Raw genomic sequence first — 17189 nt, forward strand, 5'->3', positions numbered from 1 at the left:
ATAACACAAAATGTATATGATGAAATATGATGTTAAAATACCCTTTATAAATAAAATTAGAAGACCAAATTGGTCGAGCATTTATGGTATAGGTTGCAAAGGTAATAAAGAAGTTCTAAAGCAAAATTACAGCGAAAAAAAACATAATTATATTTTATTAGAAATCATATAATTATAATCATAATATTGTAGAAATAATAATACATTTTATTTTGAATTTATATAAAATAAAATGTACTATTATTTCGACAATTATTATGATTACATTATGTTAGTTTTACTCATACTTTTTAGAATAAGTTTATCTTTTTATTTAAATCTTAGAATTATCAAGTTTGAATAATGGTAACAAAATAATATAACCACAACAATGTCGACATCTATAAATTGTTATAAGTTAATAATTACATCTTAGTAAGGTTAATAATTTGTAATTCAGGTACTGAAAAAGTAAAAAATTCGTCGTACTTAGGACTAGTTATTCCATTTTCTTTAAGCTTTTGGAGAATACTATTGTAGGCAGCTTTACTGAAACCATAAAGTAATTAAAAAAAAGTTATATATTTTATATTTTAAACATCCAATGCAACAGCATACTAGCTATTTCCTAAAAAATGCAAGTGGCCCTCAATTGTATTAAATTGTATTGAAATATGTGTAATATCATAAAAAAATTATCTGAGCTAGAGTAGAACAAAAAAGAACTCAATTTTCCTGTATGAGATAATTGGTTGATTAAAATTATTGGTGGTATGATGGGTTAACTGATTTTGAACTTGTAAAAAATAAAATTAATAAAGAACAAGTTAAACATATTTTTTCTACCGAAAGCGTTGATATGAATAGTAATACTCACTTTGGTTTTATAGTGAACAGCAAATCTATAAAGCAGAAAAGTTATTTTATTATACAGCATACATATTATGTGTTTTACCATTGAGTTGATATTACCATACAATATATACTCAATGGTTTTACTAGACAACAGGAAAATGTCTGTGTTTTAATATTTTATCATAGGTGTAGCAAAGGGTGAGCACCCGCCCCCCTCCATATATTGGTTTAAGGTTAAATTTCATTATACAGTATTAGACTTATTAACTGAACCGAAAAAAAAAATTACATTATTTTTTAATAAATTGTTTTTCAAAAAACTGCTCTACCTAGTGTTGATCTTATTGAATAATATTTTAACCTATATTAAAACATTTCATACATTACCTAAATTACCCTTACCCATCGGATTTACACCATCTGCAAAGAAAATATACCTAATTAAAATGTTATCTACCAACCTAGGTATATTATTTATACTTTTACCTTCTTTTACAAACATGATACCGCCCTTTTCTGGAATAAAAAAAAATAACTTTAATATTTTAATAACACTTTTGTGACTGTTTTAAATTGACATTAAATGTATTATTAAGGGAAACAGAAAGCGTTATTAATTAAAGGGCAAATGATAGCTATCCAATATTTTAATAACACTTTAACAGCATTATGCCGCATGTGCACAATTATTTTGTAAGAGGTAAAATAAAGACAATATATTTATTAACAGAAAGTTATAAAACGGACCTTAATTAATTTTAGGTTTTCGGATTAAAGAAACATAACGTCTTTTCATATGATTCTGCTTAAAAATAAATGTTTCTATTAGCTGAACCATTTTTTTTTTTTTACACGAGGTAGGTATTGACATTTTAAAATTATTAATCTATTAAAATGACAATAAAAAAAAAACTATTACATTGTAATACAATTTTATAGATAGCCTGATGTAAATTAGGGTCTATAAAACTGATAGAAATCGTAGCATAAGTATATATACTCTATATATTAAGTACACTATGTATATTTTGTATGTATTATGAAAAATTCCGATTTAAAAATTATTCAAAATTTAAACCGCGGAACGAAAAACGGGGTATTAGTATTGTTTTTCAGTGTCATTTAAATGGGTTATTACTCTAATGTTACCATAGAAATACTTAGGGATGGACATGGCAGGCGTTAGTTCCTCAATTTGGGCTCGGGTAATAAATTATTCTATCTATATTATACTAATATGACATTGACATAATATTATGAATATTATTAAGATAAACTTGATTATAATTACTGTATCCACGTTGATATACAATTATGTCATTTTTGTAGAATGAAGGCGTACCTAAAAAAAACAAAAAAATAAATAATTAATAAGTCATAGATTGAGTAAGTACACACACAATAGGTATATAATAATATATTTTAATCTATGGGTTCTGGTTAAACGATAAATACAAGATACATACCAGTTGCAAACGTACAGGCAACACAGACAGATACAACAATAATTAAGCTAAAACAGATATTTGCCATAACGATGCGAATAAAGTAGTAGGTATATTAGGTAGGTAGGTAGGTTGAATAGGTATCTATACTACTGCGGCGAAGGTTAAACGTCGAGAACAACTGGTAGGATTGTGATTGACTGTAACGAACGAAATTATCCAGTGAAATACCTGCGTCGGCCTTGTAAAAAAAAAAATTTTTAATTTCACCTGATTATACAGAAAAAAAAACAATAATGATTAAAAAATAATGGGTACGTTTTGAAAATATACCCACCAATACAAACGTAATATATTTGCAAACGATTTGCGTGGCCCTTGTACAACACAATTAATGGCTGTACGATAAATTAAATATTAATTGTTAAACGTACAACATTTAAAGCGAAAAAAAAGAAAAAAATTCATTTTTACGGTAACGCTTGGTAAATAAATCATAAAAGCCGCGTGAAGTTTGCATGCGTTGAAATTATTTACAACACAAAATTATTTTTGTAGTCGACCGCGTTTGATATTTTATACTTAATTAGTCGCCTAATCCTATTAAAACGGTTTTGAATAAAGTTGTGTGTTTTTGTACGAAGACTTGTATTGCTGAAATTGGTCGCATGGCACTTACTATTTGAAACCCTCTAGCGCGGCCATGAACAATTTTATTATACTTACGCTTTTATAAGTATAGTTTCTGGGCTTATGCTCCAAACCCACCGTACTGGTTTTTTTTTTTTTAATTCCTTTAAAACCTTTTTTGAAATATTTTATAGTTCTACCGTCGTTATTATTGTGTTCAGTAATTGTACATTTATTTCTAATCACGGAAACGTACTCAAAACATATTCTAAGTTGTGCCATTTATTTGTCTTGTGCTATTATCTATTTAAATAAGAAAAACAATTTACTTTGATATTGTGACGTTTAGTGTACTTGTTTAAACAGACACCTATTGTGTACACAATTTCATGTAAAAAAAATATGCATCAAAAAACAAAAACAACATCATTTAATTTGATTTTAAAACTTTATTAATTGCTTCCCACAAGCTATTCTTAATTAGTTTACATATTTTCATCACTAATGTTAACACCGAAGACTTCATTTAAATGCAATTTTAAATAAACATTAAATAAATAAATACATTAAAATAATTGTACGTTTTAAAAACATTTAATTAGGTTGAAAATTAACATTTGTCAATTTACCAAAGATTTAAATAATCATTTATTGTTCCATCGATTATTGCATTGTCTATAAAGCTTATGTAGCTTGTTACTGATGTCCCGAATTTATCGCAGATATCTTTCATTAATAATTTAAACTAGTTTTGATTTATCACATCCGAAACAAAAAAAACTTTCTTTAACTGAAAAACGAAAGATCAATTTATTTAAATTTTTATAATACAAACAGCAGTTAAACACCGCACAACTGACTAAAAAATTTTAAATGCGAGGAATTTTTCACAACAACAATACCATTTCTATTTTACGTTAACTCCATAGTATAAATAGTAGTGATGAGAATCCGAAAATCCGGATTTTTCAAAAAAACGCTTTTTAAGTCATTTGAATATCATATAATTGTTAAATACTATTACAATATAAAGATGTGTATCTAAGTAAAATTTGTTGATAAAATTTAAAAAAAAAACTCTTAACTTTGTCTATAAAATGCTTTAGGATTTCGGATTCCGGATTTTCGGATTTCAACAAATCCGAAATTCAAAAGCAGTTTATCTCTTTGGTGTTTTGTTTTATTTTCACATATTTATCAAAAAAATGTTACTTAGATATAAAGCTTTATATTGTAAAATTATTTAACACTTATATGATTTTTAAGTAGCTTAAATAGCGTTTTTTTGTGAAAATCCGGATTTTCCGATTCCCATCACTAATAAATAGTTTCTTAAAAATTATAATGTTTAATGATAAATGAAGTAAAATTAATGTTTACTTGAAAATGACACGTTGTCACCAAATTGTTTATGTACCACACTCAGCACTTCAGCTCTGCTATTTGTAATATTGCTCACATAATTCACAAACTGTGCCAAAGTAATGCCATTTCGTTGAACTACATTAGTTTGGCGTTTATTGATATCTTTCAAAATCCTTCCAAAAGTGCGATCTATGGCCTGAAATTTGATTACACATAATATCATTACACGTCGTTACACGTGAAAAACTGATAATACAATTTAAATTCGTTTAAACTAGAGATCAACATAAATCGAACAACCATAACGTGATACAAGCCAGAAAACTGAATAATTCCAATAAATGTATAGTTAAATAAATTCACGAAAAAAAGTTATTGACTGGTCCATAGTTAACCAATCGCCCGGTACATACTATTTTTTATTTTTTGACAAACTTTAAAAATAATTAGTTACTTTTAAGGTACAATTATATTTAACAGATTTAACAATAGTGGAATACCGTAGGTACACGTTAAACGTTTAGTTTACTGTACGCAATGTAATACAAATGATTTGCAAAGTATGTATAAGTAATAATTGTAGCTATAGCCCTCCCGGTCAAATAAGCCATACAAATATTATTACTATTAGTAATTGTTGGAAAAAAACTATATTTTCGTCATCTATGATATCGCTGTAAACCGATGGAGAATAAATTGTCAGACGTAATAAAATAAAATATTTCATATTCATCATTGTATTAATATCATTGTTTTCGCTTTGAATAAGGCTACCGACTTTATCTGAAATCTACTACACAATGATTCTTATGCTCAATAACAGGCAGTTGTATAGTAAAGAGTTTTGGATCAAACAATTTTTTTTTTTTATATTAATATACGTCAAAGAAATTCACACTACAGTTCACTGCACGAACGCAAACAATTCTACCAAAGAGTAGACCATTCGTTTAACATGACATGACTGTGTGGTTGATTCCATAGAAAACTTTTAGATCAACAATTTTTTTATCATGTCCCTTTTGCACGTAACACGCAAGTGTATTATGAATAAAAAGTATTTTTTACCCGTACAATGACTTGTTATTCTGGCTTTTTTCATCGGCGCAGAGTGAATGGCAATATTGTATTTTGTACCTATCAATCTAACGTAGGCCCTTGCCATTTGGTTTTGCGATGAGCTGTTTTTCTTTCGGATGTTTGCCACCGAGCCACCCAAAATCGTAACGACAGAAAATATTATATAGAAAATTGTTTTGAAAAATAAAACAGAAAATAACAATCGACATTATGACATGCATGCAAGTGTTTGTGTACCTGTACTAGTGTGCTCTGAAATCACACCTCAACTACAACATTTACAGCTTATAAAACATCAAATTTAACGGTCATATCAAACGGGGGGATTATTTAAAAACAAATTATCCAGCACAATTTTGAATAATTATTAAAAAAAAGATTAAGATAAAAATATTATTTTAACGAATCATTTTATTAATGGCTATTAAATTTAAGCCTTTAATTTAAGTCACCTTAAGTCTTTTAACTATGCCCAACAAGAGAAATTTAACAAAAAATACTACCTCTTCTGGATGGAACGGTTTATGATGTATCTTAGGTTTTACTGTACTTCAGTGGTACTTTATTTAAGGGTATTTTCTTTAAGTTCGAAGGCACAGGGGTAAAGATTTTAAACTTCTGTATCAATAAAGTACCTATTTTTTTTTCTAATCTATAGTTTCTTTTCCTGTACTTGTCTATTCCTAGTTCTTACATAGTTTCCACAGTGTCACGACCCATTCGAACGTCTGTTTGTTCATTAATTAGGTACCTTATAGTGTGGAGAATTTACTTTTTAATGCACACAGTTTCATAACTCCAATTTGAAAAATCTGGCTCAAATTTAAATTAAACGGTACACTCTCAATAGGAACATTACCCTCGTTGAACATTATATTTAAATAAATAAATACATTTAAATAACTGTATGTTTAAAACACATTTAATTTAGTTGAAAATAAACGTTTATAAATTTAACAAAAATTTTAATAAATTTCATTTCAATTTTTTTTTTAAACTATTGCTTGCTCTATAAGACATGTGTATGCTTGTACTGATGTTGGGAGTCTTCGGCAGATTTCTATTATAAGTTCATTAAAATCGTTTTGATTTATAATTGCTGAAACAAAAAAAATAAAACTTAATTAAGATCAATTTATATATAAACTGTTAGAATACAAACAGCAGTTATACACCGCACAATACTGACTAAAAAATGTTAAATGCGATCAATTTGTGCAACAACACTACCATTTCTGTTTTACGTTAACTCCATATAAAAGGTTTCTTGAAATTTATTATTAAATGATAAATTAAGTAAAATTAATGTTTACTTGAATATGGCACATTGACACCAAAACGTTGCTGTGCCACAAGCAGCGCAGTATCTCTGGTGTTTGTGAGATAACCCACATAATCTAAAAACTGGCTCAGTGTAATCAAATATTGAACTGCATTAGTATGCTGAGCATTGATGTGTTGTAAAATCCTTAGGTAAACGCGATCTAGCGTCTGAAATTTAATTACACTGTCATCTTACAAAACTGATAATGCAATTTAAATTCGTTTAAACTAGAGATCAACATAAACCGAACAATCATCAACGTGTGATACAAGCCAGAGATTTGCACGATTCCAATAAATGTGCATTTAAATCAAATTCATAAATAAAAATAAAGTTTTTTCATTATTCTTTGCATCAAGATTAACTTAACTTTTTACCCATAAACTTATTTCAATATTATCCACAATTAAATTAGTTATTTACTAAAAAAAAAAAAAATGTATACGGCCAAAACACATTCATGATTGAGGTTTACAAACAAGAGTCGGGTGAAATTCCGGACAAATAAAAAAAATATATATCTCCAAAATGAAACAAATTCATTTTACAGAATCCGACCAATTGATTTAAATGAAATACACACCCTTACAATAAAATGAAATGTTAAATTATAATTGTCAATGATAAAAATTAGGATTTAATGTTGAGTAGAGAAAATTACTTTAACAAAAAAAAAATGTTGACCAATGTAATAGAATTACACAATTAAGTATGCATTCTCAAAAAGAAATATAAAAAAATTACTTGATTCATGAGTAACTGGGTGTCTTCATTTGGAGGACCCACAACAGGGTTTACAATAAAAACAGAAACGATTAAGAAAATAATGAATTTTAAGTACATTTTATCTACTACTTTAGCTACAACAAATTAATGTAGAACTCAGAAATCACACGAATAGTTTTTTCCCTCTACAAATCCTAGTTTTATAGAGAATGAAAAGCCCAAGTATAAATAACAAATAAGTTTTTCCTTATTTGGATTGCTTAAAATGTTTATGTTGTGGTTATTGTGTACGTTTTAATATAAATTATATGTTTTCGTATTCTAATACATTTTTTAAAAGCGCAAGACAAATAAATATTACAACTTAAGTATTTTGAATACGTTTCCGTGTTAGTCAACAAATTTCACATCAAACCATATTTTTTCTTATTTCCATAAATTGACTTAAAAGCTCAAGACAAATAAAAAAAACAATCCTCGTGTTTAGAATTCGTTTCCGTGTTGGAAAACAAACATCACATCAAACACATCTTTCCTTTCTTGTTTCAATAAGTTTTAAAAGCACAACAAAAATAAATATTACAGCTTAGGTATGTGTTTTGAGTATGTTTCCGTGTTAGACAACAAATAACCCATCAAACTATATGTTTTCTTATTTCACTAAATTATTTTAAAAGCCCAAGACAAATAAATAACACAACTTATTTGTTTTAAATACGTTTCCGTGTTAGAAAACAAACATCACCTTAAACCATATTATTCTTACTTAAAGAAATTGTTTTAAAAGGCCAAGAAAAATAAATAACACAACCTATTTGTTTTAAATACGTTTCCGTGTTAGAAATCAAACATCATCTTAAACCATATTATTCTTACTTAAAGAAATTGTTTTAAAAGCACAACAAATATAAGTATTACAGTAAATGTGTTTTCAATATGTTTCCGTGTTAGACAACAAATAACCCATCAAACTATATGTTTTCTCATTTCACTAAATTATTTTAAAAGCCCAAGACGAATAAATAACACAACCTATTTGTTTTAAATACGTTTCCGTGTTAGAAATCAAACATCACATCAAATCATATACTTCTTTATTTCAATAAATTGTATTAAAAACAGAACACACATAAATAATACAGTAATGTGTTTTGAATATGTTTCCGTGTTAGAAAACGAACATCACATCATACCATATTTGTTTTTACTTAAATAAATTGTTTTAAAAGCACAAGACAAATAAATAAAATAGCTTATTTGTTTTAAATACGTTTCCGTGATAGAAATCAAACATCATATAAAATCGTATATTTCCTCATTTCAATATGTTTTAAACGCATAAGACAAATAATGAATAATACAATTTTTTTGTAATATGTTAGAAAACAAATTTAATCTTATTAAAAAAAATAATAACAATGGCAAAACGTCATAATATTTCCTAAAAGGTTTCAAATGAATATATGGAAAATCCCAGTACAATGGGGTTGGTGCATAGTGGTAACGGAACAAATTGGGATTGGATAGGGTGGTCACTGTTAGAGTAACACATATAATAAAAGTTCTGTTTAAACGATAACTGTTTAGGCAAAAAAATTCTCAAAATATTCATATTTTCAGAAAAAATGAGTGTCTTACGCTAGTTGGTTTAGTAACATTTGATAACGGTTTATATACAGGGTGATCCATTTAATGTAAGACACTCATTTTCTGAGATAATATCAATATAATGAAAATCAATTTTTCCCTGTACTTGTAGGTACATACTTTACTGTATTTATCAATACAAAATGTTTACCTTCGTCCCTTATACGTAATAGGAGTATGGACTCTGTTTATTCAAATGGGAAAATATGTTTTCAGTTTCATAAATAAGGAGAAAAACAATTTTAAAAAATGTCAGCGTTTGAATTTTTAATTTGCATCAGCCTGTTCGTTTATTTTTACTTTGCTTGGTCGGATCGATTATTTCTCACAAATTCAAACTCAGTTTCATAACTACCGTTTGACGCTTTTTGTTAAAAGGGCATATGTTACATTTTTTTGTTAAATTTTTTTGCAACATTCAACTAGTATAAACTGGAATCGAATATTTTTACAATATCGAAATTTGGTATAAATGTCGAGTGCCATGCACGTCATAATGCACATAAAAAAGAAATGATTTACAAAGCTACCACATTTTGAAAGTTATGCAGTTTTTTTTTAATTTCTCAAAAGTTCACCTGTTGAAACATGTGGCCTTTTTACAAAAAGCGATTCAGTTAACATCCCAACTAAGTACACAAACTTAGGGACTTTGGTATAGGAGAGTCCTTCGTCAGCTCATAAGGAATAGATCACTCCGAACCTGATCGTTGACCATGCAACATCGTGCTCCGTTATTTCATCTAGTTATTATCAAACATCTCGTTACATTTTTCACCGTTTTTCTCGTATTAAAAAGTAATCTTTTTGAAAAAGTGCCTGCTTTCCAACGAGTTGAACATCTCATTTCTACATCACCTCTGAGCCTCATCATTGTCTTTTTGGTAATTTATTTAATTAATATATTATTAATTGCTAATACTGCCATCGCGGCCGCGCTCGGACGGTCCGCTTAAACCAGTTATTGCTATCGCGCGATAAATTTACCTGTCGCCATGAACGAAAATAACAAAACAGTACCTCCGTTAACAATAAAAGCGTCACGTATACAGAGCGTGCCAAATCGACTTTCGCTTTCTTCAGATCTATCCGATCATACTGATGGACTTATTACTCCTAATAGCACTAAGCGACTCGGCTCTCCGGGCCTATCACCCAATAATAATAAACATCAAAAAAATCAAAATAAATCAACAAAAAACGACTCTGAATTTCAAACGGTTAAATACAAATCTAAACCGATATCAACTGAATCATTAGCAGGGAAAAATAAAAAACACATAACTGTTTTTGCTTCCTCTAATAGATTTGCTCCACTTGACATCGATAATGCTGAAGACGAAAATATCGAAATAGATCAGACGGGCAACGACCTAAATGAGGAAATTGAACAAACAAAAATCAAACCTCCTCCACCTATTTTCATCCGTGGAGTATTAGATTTTCACACACTTCGAACATGTTTAATCGATATAATCGGCGCCAATAACTTTGTTGTTAAAGCAACTACCAAGAACTTAAAAGTCCAAACTACCAACTCCGACTCATATAGATCAGTCATCAAATATCTAAAAGAAAATAAGGCTGAGTTTCATACCTACCAAGCTCAAGAAGACAAACCCTTCCGAATAGTCATTCGTAATCTCCACCCTTCCACTCCAACATCCGAAATAGGCTCAGCGCTTGAAGAAATTGGGGGATATACAGTCCGAAATGTCTCCAATGTCTTAAACAAAACTACAAAAAATAAACTCCCAATATTTTTCATTGATTTGGAACCCGCTGAAATCAACAAGGACGTCTTTCATATTAACTCCTTACTAAATACCAAAATAAGGATCGAGGAACCATATAAAAGACGCACTGTTATACAATGTACAAATTGTCAAGAATATGGTCATTCTAAATCATACTGCGCACACCCTCCAAGATGTGTTCGTTGTGCCGCTTACCACCCAACTTCTTCCTGTACGAAAACCAAAGATCAGCCACCAGTTTGTGTTCTCTGTGGAGGAAATCATACCGCAAATTACCGAGGATGCCAAATCCACAAGGATCTTCAAAAACTACACTATGGTAAAAAAATTCCAAATAGAAAATATAATTCAATAAAAGATGTAAATTACAGTAATATTGTTAAAGGGGGGACGACTCCGGTTATAGAACTCGTCAGGATCCTCCTGATATTAAAAATACCTCATCTTTTCCAAACCTAACCCACCAACATCTCCATTCCAACGCTCCAAATAATACACCCCCAAACACAACTATTAATCCACCTGAGTTTAATATAGCTACTCAACTTTCCTCCTTCATTTCTGAATTTAAATTAATAATTAACCCTCTCATATCACTACTCACAACAGTTATAAATAAACTTATGAAAGATGGTCAGTAATCAACCAAATATAAACGTACTAAAGATATTGCTTTGGAATGCTAACGGTTTAAAACAACATGATTCCGAACTGCTAAATTTACTATCAGAAAAACAAATCGATCTGGCACTTATTTCTGAAACCCACTGTAAACCAAACACTAAACTATTTTTCCCTGGTTTTAAGGTTTATAGAGCTGATCACCCCGACAATACTGCTCATGCAGGATCTGCTATTATTATTTCCTCTAAAATCCAGCACCAGTTACTCCCTATTAACCAAACCCCTACTATACAGGCAACTAATATCCAAATAACATTAAATCACACACCGATCAAAATATCTTCAGTTTACCTTCCCCTCATCCTGCTATTACTTCGACACAACTAAAAGATTTTTTAAAATCCCTAGGGCCAAACTTCTTGGCTGGGGGCGATTTTAATGCCAAACACTCCCAATGGGGTTGCATATCCGACAACTCAAGAGGAAAAATACTCCAAAAAATCATTAACAACAACAATTACACATCCATATCGCCAAATGGTCCTACCTACTGGCCCCAACACGAAAATAGACACCCTGATATATTAGATTTCTTTCTTTCAACACTACCTAGAACTATGAAATTCTCTATTAATAACCTAAATGACCTTAGCTCAGACCACACTCCTGTCCTTCTAAAATTAAATGAAAGTCCAGAACTTAATCTTATACATCCTTCTTTATCACAAGGCCCAGTAAATTGGAAAGAATTCTCTGAAATTATGCAAAACACTACTAATCTAAATATCTCCCTTAAATCAAAAATAGATATAGAAAACGCTGCCCAAGACCTCGTAACTTCTGTACAATCTGCCGTCCACAATGCGTCATATCCAACCAGTAAACACCAATTAAATAATCATACTTTGCCTTTATATATTAAAACGTTGATTTCCGATAAAAGACGTGCACGCTCCAGATGGCAGAAATATCGATATCCTTCCGACAAACAAATATTTAATCACTTAACGAACACTATTAAAAAATTAATAATAAAACACAAAACTGAGTACTTCGAAAGAAAATACCAGTCCTTAAACTCAAAAGATGGCTCACTTTGGAAAACTACCAAAAGCTTACTTAACATAAAACAACAACTTCCACCTATAACTGGCCCAAATGGATCCTTGGCCATCTCTGACAAAGAAAAAGCCAACCTTTTCGGAGAGCATTTTTCCAACATTTTCAAACCACATACTGACGTATTTCCCAACCACGAACACTTAGAAAAGGTTAATATTTTTGTCAATAGTCCTCTTCCAATGTCATTACCTGCAAAACATACCTCACCAAGTGAAATCAAATTTTTAATAAATAAATTAAAAGAAGGGAAATCACCAGGACATGACCTCATAACTAACAAAATCCTCAAAAATTTGCCAAAAAAAACAATTGTTCTAATAACTTATATTTTTAATTCCATGCTGCGAATTTCTTATTTTCCATTAATATGGAAAATATCCACAATAATTGTTATCCCCAAACCCAACAAATCAAAAAATGAGATTACTTCCTATAGACCTATCAGCTTACTCCCAACTCTCGCCAAATTGTTTGAGAAAATTATACTCATAAGGATAAGACCAATATTACATGCCCACAACATAATTCCTAATTCCCAATTTGGCTTTAGATCCAATCACTCGACTGTTCACCAAATTCACAGACTAACAGATCAAATTTGTTCTTCTTTTGAAAAAAAACAATACTGTCCAGGGGTATTTTTGGATGTGGCCCAGGCCTTTGACCGTGTATGGCATGAAGGCCTACTCTTCAAACTCAAATTGTTTCTACCTGCCCCATATTACTTAATAATTCGTTCTTATTTAGAAAATAGAAGTTATAGAGTCAGATATGGTAATTCCTTTTCACCATACCACCAAATTAAAGCAGGAGTGCCCCAGGGCAGTGACCTCTCCCCTGATCTATTTAATGTTTTTACGGCTGACATTCCAAAAACACCAAATACTATCATGGCTACTTATGCAGATGACACTGCAATACTCTCCCCAGGAAATGATCCAGAAGTTACTTCCAATTTCCTTCAAACTCACTTAAATCTAATTGATTCCTGGTCATCTAATTGGAGAATTAAAATTAATCCAGATAAATCTGTGTACGTTCCCTTCACACTAAAAAAATCTGTTCCACCCCCTCCCCAATTCCAAGGAATACTTATTCCAATATCCTCGGAAGTCAAATATCTTGGTGTCACACTCGACAAACGATTAACTTGGGGCTCCCACATTAAATCTAAACGAAAAATTCTGAACAGCAGACTCCATTTACTACGTCCAATCCTCAAATCAAAATTACCTTTCCACACTAAAATTATTATATACAAATCCCTATTAAGGCCTATTTGGGCATATGCAATCCAAATTTGGGGATGTGCAAAACCATCCCAACTTCGTACCTTACAAGCTTTCCAATCTATCACTCTACGTATTATCTCTTCTGCCCCATGGTATGTATCAAACTGCACACTTCAAAATGACTTTAAAATAGAACCAATAAACCATTTAGCCATAAAACACTACAAAAAATTTCATTCCAAACTACACACTCATTCTAACCCTTTAATATCTCAACTTGCTTCTAATTCACTCCCCGGAAATCCACCTCGCCGACTCCGAAGACATTGGTGTCGAGATCTGTTAATACAATAATTCAAATTAATCTAATTAAAAATAATTAGAACAAAAATCACGTTGGGTTCTATTACTGGATAGCCTCCCTCCTCATATCAAATCACCGTTTCTATTTGTTTATTTTTTTTTTTCCCTCTCTCTGTATATATAACAATGTAACTATTTGCTTATTATGCCTTGCAGCATAGATTGTAAATACTCTTTAATAAATAAATAAAAAAAAAAAAAAAAAAAAAAAAAAGGAATAGATATAACATTGGGAGTTGCTAGGGCTGGGAATATATTACCTTTATTGTTTGTAAAATATGATTTAGGACATTTTTTTGGAGATTTCTAAGCGAGCCCGGATCAACACCTATTATCAGCCGATTATATTCTGTGTCAAATTGTCGTTATTTAACTTGTACTGTACTCATTACCCTTGTTGGACGTTATACTCAAATAAATAAATGCACTTAAACAATTGTATGTTTTAAACACGTTTAATTTTGTTAGAAATTAACATTTGTCAATTTTACAAAACATTTTATATATGGCTAGCGAAATCTTGTACTGAAACATACTTGAGATGGCTGCAGAAGTTTATAACTAGATAATAAAAGTCATTATATTTAATATTTTCTGAAACAAAAAAAAAACCGATCAATTTGTATACATTTTTAGTGTACAAACAGCAGTTATACACTGCGCAACTGACAACAAAATGTCAGTTAAAATAGTTTAAGGAAGTTATGAAGTTCCTTTCAAAATAAATCTTGTGGTCATTTCGTAATAGATATTTTTGTTTTCAGTTGAACATGATTGTCGCTTAAACGGTGAGTAAAAACGGGATATTCCACATTGTAACTCAACAGTTATGTCTAAAATTGCAATTATTTCTAAAAACTTAATTACTTTGCATAGAAGCTAAGAAAAAAATATTATTGAACGATAAGAGAAGTATAATTTGTGCTTACGTAAAAATGGTAAAAGAGTCCTTGTAGTAAGTATCAACCACTTTCATTGCATCAATTCTGCTTATACCTCTGTTATCAGCCACATTCAGCAAAAACTGTTCCAATGTAATGTAACTATCACTACTTCTTCTGAGACCTCTTAAAATTTTTTGAAAAGCGTCATTTAGAGCCTAAAATTTAGTTAAACATTGATATCATTAAACATCGTTACATAAAAAACTGGCAGTACAATTTAAATTCATTCAGGCTAGAGATCAACACAAACCGGACAATCATCAACGTGATACAAGCCAGAGATCTGCACAATTCCAATAAATGTATGTTTAAATAAAATTCACGAACAAAAATAAAGTTTTTCCAAAATTTATTTCATCAAGATTAACTTTTTACCCATGAACTAAATTTGATATTGTCCACAATTAAATTAGCTATTTACTTAAAAAAAAAATAGATTTGTATAACTCAAAACTCATTCATGATTGAGGGTTAAGAACAAGAGTTGGATGAAATTCCGGACAAATATAATGTACAGAATTGATTTGAATGAATTACATACACGTACAGTTATAAGAAATATTAATTTATAAAATTATTAATAAACAAAATAATTAGGATTTAATGTTAAGTAGAGAAAATCACTAACTGAATAAACAATTTTTTTTAAAGATATTACACTATTCACAAACCATAAACAAAAGGAACAACTTTTGTACATAAATAACTTTATTTATGGGAAATGTTTTTTAATTTGAAGTATTTGTATACACTAGAGCACCTGATTATTAGCTATACTACCAATACATTAACAAAAACCTATTCGTTGAATAACATACGTCTAAAAGTCATTCAAAAGTAAAATTTTGACAAATTTATTAGAGATACCTAATTAAGTATTCAGTGTCTGAGAAAATATAGAAAAAAAATTACTTGGTTCGTGGCCACATCTGCTTCACTTGGAGGACCCACAACAGGGTTTACAATAAAAACAGAAACGATTAAGAAAATAATGAACTTTAAGTACATTTTATCTACTACTTTAGCTACAACAAATTAATGTAGAACTCAGAAATCACACGAATAGTTTTTTCTCTCTACAAATCCTAGTTTTATAGAGAATGGAAAAGCCCAAGTGTAAATAACAAATAAATTTTTCCAAATAAGATTGCTTAAAACGTTTATGTTGTGGTTATTGTGTACATTTTAATATAAATTATACGTTTTCGTATTTCAATGGATTTTTTAAAAGCGCAAGACAAACAAATATTACAACTTGATTATTTTGAATACGTTTCCGTGTTAGTCAACAAATTTCACATCAAACCATATTTTTTCTTATTTCCATAAATTGACTTAAAAGCTCAAGACAAATAAAAAAAACAATCCTCGTGTTTAGAATTCGTTTCCGTGTTCGAAAACAAACATCACATCAAACACATCTTTCCTTTCTTGTTTCAATAAGTTTTAAAAGCACAACAAAAATAAGTATTACAGTATATGTGTTTTCAATATGTTTCCGTGTTAGACAACAAATAACCCATCAAACTATATGTTTTCTCATTTCACTAAATTATTTTAAAAGCCCAAGACAAATAAATAACACAACTTATTTGTTTTAAATACGTTTCGGTGTTAGAAAACAAACATCACATCAAACCATACATTTCCTTATTTTAATCCATTTTTGAATAAAAACTAGACAAATAAGTAACACAGCCCTTGTAGATAGAATTCGTTTCCGTGTTGGAAAACATACATCATATCAAACCATATATTTTCTCACTTAAATATATCACAATATAATACAATAATATATTATTATATGTTCCTAAATATACGCAACACAATGTACATTTTCAGCAGATAAGCGAAATTCAATTATTCGACAAAAAAACGCATACCAATTTAGTTAGATAAATGCGTCTCGCCGTTTTACTAAACGTCACTTGTTTCCCAAAAAACAGTGTATTGTGTAGGTACGTTTGGAAAAAATACTGTTTGTTTTAATACAATTATTAGGGAATCCCATTTTTCAAATTATGTTTTGTAAATTATACCTCCAAGATGGCAAGAATTATATTGTGCTGATCCGCTGAACTGTGCATTGTGTTGCC

General features: G+C 29.8%; 1 protein-coding gene across 1 annotated transcript; it reads right to left on the reverse strand.

Annotated features, from left to right (window-relative positions):
* Positions 1–368: 368 nt before the first annotated feature.
* On the reverse strand, positions 369–2373 carry LOC126835126 (uncharacterized). The gene is made up of 6 exons (XM_050567416.1): positions 2301–2373; positions 2126–2176; positions 1321–1350; positions 1222–1254; positions 857–881; positions 369–528 (listed from the first exon to the last, which is right to left on the reverse strand). Exons 1-6 carry the CDS (start codon positions 2365–2367, stop codon positions 405–407), a joined length of 330 nt encoding a protein of 109 aa, XP_050423373.1. The 5' UTR covers positions 2368–2373; the 3' UTR covers positions 369–404.
* Between the last annotated feature and the right edge of the window lie 14816 nt (positions 2374–17189).

This window comes from Adelges cooleyi, unplaced genomic scaffold (assembly GCF_023614345.1).
Source record: "Adelges cooleyi isolate 19-005CV unplaced genomic scaffold, UGA_ACOO_1.1 ACOO_flye_CR_arks_rails_tigmint_CR_PRNA_225, whole genome shotgun sequence".
In the NCBI taxonomy this organism is placed as follows: domain Eukaryota; kingdom Metazoa; phylum Arthropoda; class Insecta; order Hemiptera; family Adelgidae; genus Adelges; species Adelges cooleyi.

Excerpts from the sequence above, each read along its gene's own strand:
- LOC126835126 (XM_050567416.1), bottom strand. The coding sequence starts at position 2,367 with ATGGCAAATATCTGTTTTAGCTTAATTATTGTTGTATCTGTCTGTGTT. Across the intron at positions 882-1,221 it reads GATGGGTAAGGGTAATTTAG|ATTTGCTGTTCACTATAAAA; the intron begins GTAATGTATGAA and ends TCTGCTTTATAG. Across the intron at positions 529-856 it reads CTGTTCACTATAAAACCAAA|TAAAGCTGCCTACAATAGTA; the intron begins GTGAGTATTACT and ends TTATGGTTTCAG.